Source organism: Lactuca serriola, chromosome 1, assembly GCF_051521515.1.
Source record: "Lactuca serriola cultivar US96UC23 chromosome 1, Lser_US96UC23_V15, whole genome shotgun sequence".
In the NCBI taxonomy this organism is placed as follows: domain Eukaryota; kingdom Viridiplantae; phylum Streptophyta; class Magnoliopsida; order Asterales; family Asteraceae; genus Lactuca; species Lactuca serriola.
In genome coordinates this window covers 18,969,947-18,981,798 of record NC_136408.1, presented here as the reverse complement: position 1 = coordinate 18,981,798, position 11,852 = coordinate 18,969,947, and the positions used below count along the sequence as shown (strand labels likewise).

At 37.9% G+C, this 11,852-nt stretch overlaps 2 protein-coding genes across 2 annotated transcripts; one reads left to right on the top strand and one right to left on the bottom strand.

Moving 5' to 3' along the window:
• The first annotated feature begins 3,291 nt into the window (after nt 1-3,291).
• Nucleotides 3,292-5,628, top strand: LOC145063583 (uncharacterized). Its single transcript, XM_079011213.1, has 6 exons — nt 3,292-3,837; nt 4,038-4,180; nt 4,356-4,499; nt 4,620-4,805; nt 4,904-5,028; nt 5,114-5,628. Exons 1-6 carry the CDS (start codon nt 3,639-3,641, stop codon nt 5,346-5,348), a joined length of 1,032 nt encoding a protein of 343 aa, XP_078867339.1. The 5' UTR covers nt 3,292-3,638; the 3' UTR covers nt 5,349-5,628.
• A 277-nt stretch (nt 5,629-5,905) lies between these two features.
• LOC145063497 (uncharacterized) lies at nt 5,906-7,524 on the bottom strand. Its single transcript, XM_079011126.1, has 2 exons — nt 6,113-7,524; nt 5,906-6,010 (listed from the first exon to the last, which is right to left on the bottom strand). Exon 1 carries the CDS (start codon nt 7,328-7,330, stop codon nt 6,134-6,136), a length of 1,197 nt encoding a protein of 398 aa, XP_078867252.1. The 5' UTR covers nt 7,331-7,524; the 3' UTR covers nt 5,906-6,010; nt 6,113-6,133.
• Nucleotides 7,525-11,852: the final 4,328 nt, after the last annotated feature.

The window sequence follows — 11,852 nt, the reverse complement described above, 5'->3', positions numbered from 1 at the left end:
TTGAAATTCAATTTGTAAGCCAAAGCTTAGCGAGTTTCCAAAAATACCCCATAACACAAACAATTACATATATAATACAAGCATGCATACAGGGTTTGTTGGTCCTTGACCTCAACCCAACCATACCAGATTTGTTTGTTTACAACACAAAGCAGTAAAACCTCAACCCAACCATCCAGGGTTTGTTGGCACGTGGCCTCAACCCAACCATCCGGGTTTGTTGGCACGTGGCCTCAACCTCACCATACCGGGTATGCTGACTTCCAGTCTCAATCCAACCATATCGGGTTTGTTGGCGCATGGCCTCAACCCAACCACCCATATGTCGACATATACCCAAAAAATCACACATAGAACTATCATAACAATCCTACATACTAGGATACACAGACATAATAAATGGGTCGCCTTGGTGCCTTAGACCTATAGGTAATGCTACTTAAGTGTGTTTTTCCGTTTGAAATCGACGTGTTGGTAGCCTCAACACAACGCGTTGAAGGACTTTTGGGTCACGTTTTTTCATGGACCAACTCGGCGAGTTGGTGAGAGGGAACTCGGTGAGTTGGTATCTGGGTGAGAAACCCTAAATTTTAGGGTTTTGCACTCTATATAATGCCCTTAAGTCCATAGGGCTGATCTTTTATCAACCTCCAAACCCTCATATCGGCCCTTGTGAACCCTAATCATCCTTCCCTCTCATATTGTGATCTAGTGTGGTATTTTGGAGCAAAAGAAGAAGAAAGTTGGAAGAAGGAAGGCAAGGATATAGTAAGCAAAGCTCTCATCTTCAGTTTGGCACTCTTCCGGATCTTTATAGGTGTCCAAGATCCGATTTTTATTCTTATATGTAGCTAGATCTTGAGTTTGGTCCCCTTTTCTCCTTATTCTTTGATGATGTAATGGATGGAACTCATAAAATTTTGCAACTTTATGAATCTCCAGACCAAGGTGACCATGTAGTAGCTTGGATCTGGCCTTTAGTCAAGTTTTGATTTCATGCATGGAGTTTAAGTCATATTTCCTCATTTTGCCCCATTTTGGGTTCAAGACATGCATTAGACATGCATGTCTATAAAGCACCAACCTTTAGGTCGATTTTGAGGATAAAACCTCTTTTGGAAAGCTTGGGTTCTAGATTTCAAGGACTTTGTGCTTATTGGTTAAGCCTTTGAATCTTCAAGCCTTGTGGATGGGTTTTTGAGCACTTAGAGTTGCCCCAAAGGATAAAGTTGGAAATTTTATCCTTTTTGATAGCATTGGAGGTTAGATCTGAGTCTTGGAGTCCCTGAAATCGTAGGATCAACCGAATGTTTTAAGATCGGGCAAACTCGGCGAGTTTGCAAGCCAAGTCGGTGTGTTGGATGGGATTTTCCCGACCTTCTGATTACGGTAGAAACTCAACGAGTTTATTGGTGCACTCGACGAGTTGGGTCAACATGGACTGTTGACCTTGACCGTTGACTTTGAATTTGACCATGCACCAACTTTGACTTTCAAGGGTATTTTGGGTATTTTTAGGTTTTGATGGAATTGGTCACATGGTGGTTGTAGGCATTTGAGTCGGGAGCTGAGATTCGGAGTCAGACCTTATCAATTATGCACTACTTGAGAGGTAAGTGTTCCTTACTGTACTTGTTGGGTCGAAGGCACCAAGGCCGACCCTTTTGGATTATTATCCTAATTATTACTTGATTGAGTATTGTTGTGATCTGTTAGATAGGATGATGCTATGCTTAATGATCTGTAAGATCTGCCTGTTTTTCTACTTCCTGGTTATATGTTTATGTGTAATGTATATGTCGACCTGTTATGTGTGGTTGGTTGAGACAATCCTGCTTTGTGCTGAAGGCCAACAGACCTAGGGTGTCCTGGATAGACTGAAGGCCAGTGGGGCGTACTAGTCAGGCTGAAGGCCCGGGGAATGTTCCAGATAGGCTGAAGGCCCGAGGTGGCATACCTGTCATGCTGAATGTTTTGTGAGCGTACCAGATAGACTGTAGGCAAGTGGGCGTTCCAGTAGACTGAATGCTCTGTATGTATGTTGTTTATTGTATTATTTTGGTTTTGTGTTGTGTTGGTATTTTGGGGGAAACTCACTAAGCTTTGGACTTACAGTTTTGGATTATGTTTCAGGTACTTCAAAGGATCGCGAAAAGCAAAAGGCGTGATCGTGCACCTCCTCTTGTTTTTATTTCACGATGTTGAGGTTTCTCTGATGTTGAACTTATTTTGGAAACAATTTGTAAAAAATGATGGTTTTAAGTAAATTTCAAAAGTTTAAAATTTTTGAGAATTTTATGAATGTTACACGAAGTTGTATCGTGAATTGCAGTAATTGAGAAAATTTGAAAATTTGGCTTTTATATTGCAAGTATTGTGGATATTGAGTTTTGGGAATTGAGTGTTGGGAGTATGTGGATCTTGTGAACCTGAAGTTGTATCGAAAATTGTAGTAATTGTGAAAATTGGAAAAATGACTTTGATATTGTAGGTATTACATATATTGAGTTAGGGGAACCGAGTGTTGGGAGTATGTGGATCCTGTGAACCCGGAATGTGAGTTGTCTTTTGGTTTGTACCCGTACTTTTAGCTTTAACACGTATTAGAACCATTAAATATAAAATGGGAGGCTGAATGAAAAAGTGAGGAAGGTTGTGGTGTGATAAAATGAGAAGATGAATATGATATTGTGTTTTTAATATTAAAACAAAACAAAAGTAATAGTTACGAGGGGTTTGAAAAATTGGACTGTTGCCCAACGCTTACAAAGTAAGCTAAGCAAGGGGAAGCTGCAAAGGCTCAATATCGGAACCACCATCCCGACGGTACCGTGCTTCCCGCACCAACTTTCCCGTGTCCATGCATCGACATCGTCTCCTCTTAGAATAAGAAGAGATTGACAAGTTAACTCTTGTGGATGACCATTACAGATTACGCACCACATTTGTTCGTCCACTAAATTTTGTTCGAAAAATTAACTTTTGCTTGCATATATCCCGTAAGTAAAGTTACTTCGGAAATTTAACACAAGCAATGGAAATTCTAAAAAAATAAGGATGAAAATTTGAAAAAAGTTAACAACAAACGTTCAAATAAAGTTATTCTACAATCACATAAACGTCTTTTGACTTTTGACTGATGCTATTACCATTTGATAAGAGAAAGAAAACGTGTGAGTGGGACGAAATTGCATGAACAGTTTCATTTTAAGACCTTTTCAGTAAAAACTAATTGTGAAGGACTAAATATGAAAAATGGGACATAGAACATTTTACGTGATTCACACTTTCATTTTAGTCGGTGCCCAGATGCAGAGTTGACATTTGCTTGGTTCAAGGGGATCAGCTGCTACGGGGCTTAAATCGAGCATAATCTTGGATCTTGTTCTTCCTTTTTCTCTTCTACAAATCTCAGCCATGGTTACGATCGTCTAAGATTTACAGAATTCCCCTTTAAGCTGACCTTATTTCTAGAGATAGAAACACTCTACTCATCAATTTCATTCCCGATATTAGTGGCAGATCCGTTTCTCCAAAAATTTCATTCATTCTAAAGGAAAAACAATCTAGAGAGAGAACTGTGTGTGAGAGAAGGGGATTCGCATTACAGAGAGCATTGCCATTGACAAGGGTAGAAGATGGGGTGCTCTTTCTCGGGACTCAACGCCTTATACGATTCTACTGCTGGCGATGTTTGGATCAACGAAAATCGCTTCAAAGTTATCCGGCAGCTCGGTGAAGGTGGATTTGCCTTTGTGTATCTAGTTAAGGAAGTTGTTAATGACACTTCCGATGGTGGCGTCTCTAAGAAATTCAAAGATCCCTCTCACGTCTCTGGTATGATCATAGATCCCCAATTGATACTTCTGTTTATGTTTTCTACAATCTGCCCATTGCGATTCTGTGGTTTCTTAATCATAGATTCATATAATCAAGTAAAATGTGGCGATTTAATTGTTAAGCAGGGAAAATGTAGGGATATCATGAGATTTAATTGTGACTTGTGAGCTTGTAAAGGAAATGATTTTTACCTGCAGATGATGGAACCTATGCTATGAAGAAAGTCCTGATTCAGAATAACGAGCAGTTGCAGTTCGTGAAAGAGGAGATCCGTATCTCGTCCTTGTTTAACCACCCAAATCTGCTTCCCTTACTTGATCACGCCATTATTTCAGTAAAGGTATATGCGGATCACATCTCAGATCTTACATTACACTAAATCTTTTTACTTCCGAACAATATCATAATCACCATTATCATTGATCTTACATAATTTGTTAAAAGATTGCAATACAGAAAATTTGTTGAACTAGAGTAGATTTAGCTTAAGGGGTTTACTTTCTGTACATGGCTAGGGCACACCAGAACAGAATTGGACACATGAAGCATACCTGCTATTTCCAGTCCATATGGATGGGACATTGCTGGACAATGCAAAAACCATGAAATTCAAGAAGGAGTTCTTTTCCACCTCTGATGTTCTCCAAATTTTTCGTCAGGTAACTCAAGATCTTTATACATTAAGACCCAATAGTATCTATTTGGTATGTTTCCACAGAAGGCTATCATGTCAGATGTAAATCAAGTACACAGTGTGAAAAAAAAAAGTTGGGTTGCAGCTTTGTGCAGGACTTGAGCATATGCATAGTCTTGAAACTCCATATGCACATAATGATGTGAAACCTGGAAATGTCCTTCTAACACATCGTAAAGGGAAGCCACCATTGGCTGTTTTGATGGATTTTGGAAGTGCTCGTCCTGCTAGAAAGCAGATCCGATCTCGATCAGAGGCCCTCCAGCTGCAGGTTCTTTCTAATTTCTATTACCTATTTTACCCCTCTTCTTTCATGTTTTTGGAAGTATTTGAAATTTTGAATTATGATCTGTTTGATATGTTTGTTAGGAATGGGCAGCTGAACATGTTTCGGCACCTTTTAGATCTCCTGAATTGTGGGATTGTCCTAGTCAAGCAGACATTGATGAAAGGACTGATGTATGGTCTTTGGGTTGCACTCTGTATGCTATAATGTAAGTCTGAGTTAAGCCCTGTCTCTTTTTCTCCTTTAATCGATTAAGTCATTGTTTCTTTTATATAATATATATGATGGAACAGGTATGGTGTTTCTCCATTTGAGTATGCACTAGGGGAGTCGGGAGGAAGCTTGCAGTTGGCTGTGATGAATGCACAGATCAAGTGGCCAACAACAACACTTAATCCTAAACAATCATATCCGGATGCCCTTCATCAATTTGTGTCATGGATGCTGCAGCCTCAAGCCACAGTTCGACCCCGCATAAATGACATTGTCATCCATGTTGATAAGTTGATTGCAAAATTCTCCCATTAAATTATAACTTATACTACACTTTTCACTTTTATAGCTACCAGGGTTGGGTTGGGTTTCTACTTTCTAGTTTAATGTTTGCTACAGATATTATATATGTCTAAATCTTCTTACCTCAATCTTGCTACCTGTGAAAGTAGGTGTGCACGTGTTGGAAGGGTGTTGGCTGTTGATGATGTATCATTTTGACTAGATTTATTTATCTTCACTTTTTGTAATATTTATTTATGGGATCTTGTAAAACATATTCAGGTGGTATCATTGAAAATTAATTAATCAATAATTACATATTATAACAATTTTAATAGAATAGTATAACGATCATAAATGTGATCGTGATTTTATCATTAAAATGTTGAAAAATATTTTTGGAGTAAAGAATCAATGCTAAGCCTGAAAATTATATTTTTCATGTTATTTTTGTTCCCTGTGGGAAGACGGAGATATGTTATGTTATCGATATCTAATTTGTCTAAAAGACATGACTATCTTTCGTCGAATCATGTCCCAAAAAGTAGAACAAGTCCAAATGACCATGTAAATAACAAAACCACAAGTAGTCGCTCAAATCTTGCATGATGTATAATGTACAAAAAATATCATATATATATTTACACTACAAATCTCCATCATCTTTGATCCAGAATTCAATTCAAAGACAAAACCTACCAATCAAACAATCATATAATTAATTCACACAAAGACACATTACCAATCTGTACAATTTACACCGTAATAATTAATACAACTCCAAAATCATATCTCACCTTTTTCCATGATTCCATCCTTTACTGATCACCGACACCCCTTTCAGCCTTCCTACGTTCATACTCGGGATCATCAGTCAGCAACTCATGGCGACAAACAGGACAAGTATTCCGGATGCACAACCATGGAAGAATGCAATCGCCATGGTAACGATGGCCACAGGGGAGCTGCTTTGCCATTACCCCAACACCAATTTCATCTTTACAAACTGCACACCGGATGTTATTCTTTTCAAAATCTTCATCGGTTATCACCACCGATAAAAGATTCTTCACCACCGTCATGGAAGCAGGTGGCCGGCCAAAAGAAGATGGGTCTATAAACATCTCGTACTCTGTGTAATTCGATTCATCATCATTTGTACCTGGTTCTAAATCTGGATTGTGGACATTCAACAAAACTTCCCACTGATGCGGCTGTTCTTCCTCTGATTCATGGCTATCGGGATGAGTTCTTGGCAGATCAGATGTGTCATCGTCGGGTTCTGATTCGAACATCATATTCAGTACTTCCCGGTCGTCGATCCGGCCATCTACTTCCTCCCATTCGAAATCTTCATTTGGATTGGTTTCACCTCTTTCGTTATCATCTTCTAGCTGAAAATCTTCTAGCCGAAGGTTAGCTTCGTTAATCCCGAAATCAAGCGCGTTTCCCTCGACGACATCGGAATCCGACCCCAAATCAGGCACCATGAAATGTTCCGGACCACCTGAACGACTAGACGGATCTCCCGTTGTTCTCCTGGGTACGATGAAATCATCGCCACAATCGCCAAGCATAAACCCTAAATTATCGTCACCATCATTACGATTATCATCAACTTCAACAGGAAAATCTAACCCTAACCCAAACTCCAGCTCCAAATCGTTCGCATCCATCTCCTCATTCCCTTGCCGATTACTCCGATCAGGATTACAGAAGCCGTTCCCTATAGCCAAATGCGATTGCGACTGTTCGACTCGCTGATGAAACATGTCGATTACGAAATTCACCTGGTATTCTCTGTCGAACAGCACCGAATCGTTGTTTCGATCGGTGTGGCAAAAGAAATCATCGAAGGAAGGACAATCTAGATCCGAAGGGTAAACGTCGAAAGCATCGACACCGTGAGACCAGTTATTGTGGGAAGAAAAAGATACCACGACCTCGTCCCTGTCGTTGTATTCACCATCTTCATCATCATTTTCATGAAGATGGAGGTAGGAAACCTCCGCCATGATCGAGGTTGAAGGGGAGATCGATAAAGGGCTTCTGAAATGAAATGATGAAATGAATAACAAATTGCGTGCAAATAGGAATTTTGTTGGTTGCTGTCGTAACGTAGAAGTTGCTGGACAAGCATATTTCCCGACTCTGGACACTGTTTGTTCATTGTTCAGTCACTCGCCGTACCTTACCTTTTCCTTTTCGTTTTCGTTTTCCTTTTTTTATCCTTTAATAATTATATGTGTTTGGAACATTGTTTTTATCAGTTTACCCATTAACAATCCGTGCCTGCTAACCTTTTTATTAAAATGGTCGGATATGAATAATCACTTATCCGTTCCGTTTATTACCTATTCTGAATAAAATTTTGAATTATAAATTTATATTTTATACAACATAAAGTTTACTTTTAATTCTAATCGAAAGTCCAAAGAGAAAAGACCAAAAAGTAAACTGTTTTTACATAGGAATTAAGGATTCGACTTCTAGACTTTCAGTATTCTAGCAAGAAACATGATGTCATTTCATTTCTATTTCATCAACCAAACAATCATTTATCAATGAGAAGAAAGTTTGAAATTGTTATTCTTTATCAATGCAATTGACAATCAAAAACCAATTAGAAGTTACTACGAAAATGATTTTAATTTCAATCGAAAGTACTCGAGTACGTAATGTGTTATTTAAATCAACATTTGTTTTATTTTATAAATGTTATTTTGAGGTTTAAGTAAAATGTGTTTGATTATTCAAAAAACTTATGTGTTACGAGGCGGGTTTGGATATCTGTTGATTCGGCGGATAACGGTATGAGTTTGATTATTCAAAACCCCGCGGGTTTGGATCAGAATTTGAAATGTGTTAAATGGGGTTGGATCAAGGTAGAATCGCTCCAAACCCGCCCCATTGTCAAGTCTATTTAGGAGTGATTGTTTTTTATAAAAATCTCTTTGGACCATTTTTAGTTGTGCCGGGCAGCAGCTATTTGTTTTTTAAACCTCTGTTTGTGATTGTGTTATGTATCATACAACCTTATATTTCGCTTTTCAAACCACTTCTAAACCTAGAAAAAAAAGAACAAACATTAGAAAGCATATGCATTTATCATCCTTCTTCCTTCTCCCATATGTCGTCGTCCCATCTGATTTTGTCGCAACCATGATTTATGATCACAACTTTACAATGCTGTCACCTTGCCTGCATCATCACTTCTCCGTCGCCTTCCTCAAGCCTGATTTCTCGTTGCACCACTACAACCCTCGTGAATCACTAACATCGACATGTACTTTTCTTCTAACATATCATGAAATCGTTTTTTGTTATGTTGATTTTCTGAAATCGATTGTTGATTTGCAAATGTCATAGAGTTTAGTACTTTCTCTCCTTCAAACTTTCAAACTTTATAACTAGCACCGAACAATCTTTATGATGATAATTTGCTCAAAATAAAGGAAAGACATTAGTACTTTATCTTCTTCAAACTTGTAAACACTAATCTTATAGTTATTAGCTAGGAAAGAGTTTAGTCTTTATCTGTTGGGCATTATTCTTGAATCATTGATCATGGATCCGAGATATATTGATGATACACAAGGGGCGTTATGGTATCTTCTTTACTAGATAATTGTCAAAAAGTGATGTATCTCCCACCTAGAAAAGATAAATGAATGAAAGATTGCACCCCTTTCGAAGAGGCATCACAACCTGTATAAATAAGGTTAAGAAAATTGAAAACCTATTTAGATATAACTACAAACATTTAATTATGTCTTAACAACTAAACTTACACCTTAACTTATATTCCGTTATCAAAGATTTCTTTATCTTTTGGTGAAAGTATAAGTGTTAATCTGTATCTTATCCTTAATTGCATTGATACCTTTATGATTTCATATCCATAAGCTTCCAACAAGTATTGACTTTATGATGCTCTTATGTATTCACTAAATAGAATGTTGATGTCGTCTTTGTTTGTTCAGGAATTTAGTTCACAATAGTCATGCTCTTTTAATGACTGACACAAGGCAAAGGCTTCTTGAAGTGGGTTATAAGAATCCTATTCTTTTGCTTTATCCACGTGGGGGGGGGGGGGGGGGATTCACCAAAGTAGATGATAAACAGTTTAGTTGGCATATGAAGCGACATGAGAAGGTTTAGCAAGATTTATTTAAAGTTTTGGTTTTTGATGTTGAAATATTATCCTTTAACTACCTTGCTAGAAACAGATCCTTACATTTCAAAACATTGATATTGTTCCAGAAAACTTTGGCTATATGGTGCAACGTCCCAAAAATACCAATAAAATTTTAATTTTTAAAATATTAAATCCATACAATCATTCATTTTAAAAACAGTCAGACTAAAATGTATCCTTTAAACATCAGAGTAAAATAATAACAATCAATGCAAAAAAGCCATTAGGGGGATGTTGTGCAGTCAAGCCGGAGCCTTCCCTTTGGAACTGGATGTACCTGAAAATGTTTAAACCACAAAACCATAAGCACGAAGCTTAGTGAGTTCCCCAAAATACCGCATATCATCCATACATTGCCATGAGCTACCCCCATGGTCTTACATATAAGTACCATAGGCTACCTCCATCATCTTTCATACCATTGCCATGGGCTACCCCCATGATCTTTCTTCGTATTGACTTGGCTACCCCATGGTCTTATATACAAGTATCATGGGATACCCCCATGGCCTTTCATACAAATGCCACGACCTACCCCGGGGTCTTCCATGCAAGTATCACTAAGACAACTAGCATCCTACATACTATAATAAGACTCACATTGTCGACGAAGTCCACAACTAACAATTCTCACAGCCAACGAACGGGTTCTAAACACCTTCTACTAAAACCCCACAAGATAAACCGTAAATCTACATTCTAAAACTAGAAATTGACAAAAAGTCAACTCATGTCAACAATCAATGGTCAAAGTCAACACTCAACATCACTAACAACTAATTCCCATGTCGTGATCAACCCTTGATCACGTCGTGGCCAATGAACTCAGCCCCATACCAAAACTCTAGATTTGAACAACTCAGCCGTGATAAAAATTCACCGTCATGTCGTGATGACTATGCGTTCATGTTAGGGATGAGATTTAGAACCGGAAAACCGGATTAGAACCGGAATCAGACCGGAACCGAAATCGTTAGAACCAGAATATGTAAAACCGGTTCGGGTCCCGAGTTAAGAATGGCTATATCCAGGTTCTGGGTAATCCGGGTTTCGGGTCCTTCGAGTCCGGGTAAACTGGGTTTAAGAATTGGAACCGTGTTAGGAACTGGAACCGATTTTAGGGGCCATAACCAGTTTCTGTGAAAAGTTTAAAACATGCATATCTCATTCGTTTGAAGTTGAATTGGCATGAGGTTTTTTCCAGAGTGTATTTTACAGTTTGTACATGATTTTAGACTATAATTTTGTCATTTTTGGTTTTATATTCATTGACTTACAGTCTCTAAAAGCCGGGATATCAAAGCTGAAAATTTTATGTTTTTTAGTTTTTTTATATTCTATGATAGTTTTAAAACATGCATACCTCATTCGTTTGAAGTCGGATTGACATGCGGTTTCGTCCAGAGTGTATTCTATAGTTTGTATATTATTTTAGACTATAACTTTGTCATTTTTGAGTTATTATTCATCGACTTATAGTTCTCTCAAATTCGGGATATCAAAGCTGGAAATATTATGTTTTTCAGCTTTCTTTATATTTTGTGATAGTTTTAAAACATGCATATCTAATTCGTTTGAAGTTGGAATAGCATGTGGTTTTTTAAAAAGTGTAGTATAGATTTTGTATATGATTTTAGACTATAATTTTGTCATTTTTGGTTTCATACTCATTGAGTTATAGTCTCCCAAAGTCGGGATATCAAAGCTGCAAATTTTTTTCAGCTTTATTTTTGTATTCTGTGAAATTTTAAAACATGCATATTTAATTTATTTGAAGTTGGATTATCATGAGGTTTTTTTAACGTCTAGTTTAGAGTTCGTACATGATTTTAGACTATAATTTTGTCATTTTTGGTTTAATATTCAATGTCTTACAGTCCCCCGAAGTTGAGAAATCAAAGTTGAAAATTTTCAAAGTTCAACCAGTAAGTAAACATCAAATTTTTTTGGTATTCCCGGCTTTTCCGGTTCTAGACCCACTTTACCTGGTTCCATTCGACCCACTTTGATATTTTTGGGTTTTTCGGCTCTAGAACCACTTTACCCGGTACCGAACCGAAACCAGTTCCTATATATTGGTCCGGTTTTTAGTCCTACAAAATCTCGTTAACCGGTTCCTGGGTTTTTCGGGTCCGGGTCTACCAGTCTAGGTTTGGACCCACTCTCATCCCTACTTCACGTAGTGACCAAGCCGGTCCAAAACGGTCGGGAAAACACCTCGTCACGTCGTGACTACAGCAGAAAGGGACAACTTAATGCATTCATCCATTAATACTTTAAGCCATCCATTCCAACTTTCCAGAAAACCTTCTTACTTCGAAATCATCCTAAAAGTCTAT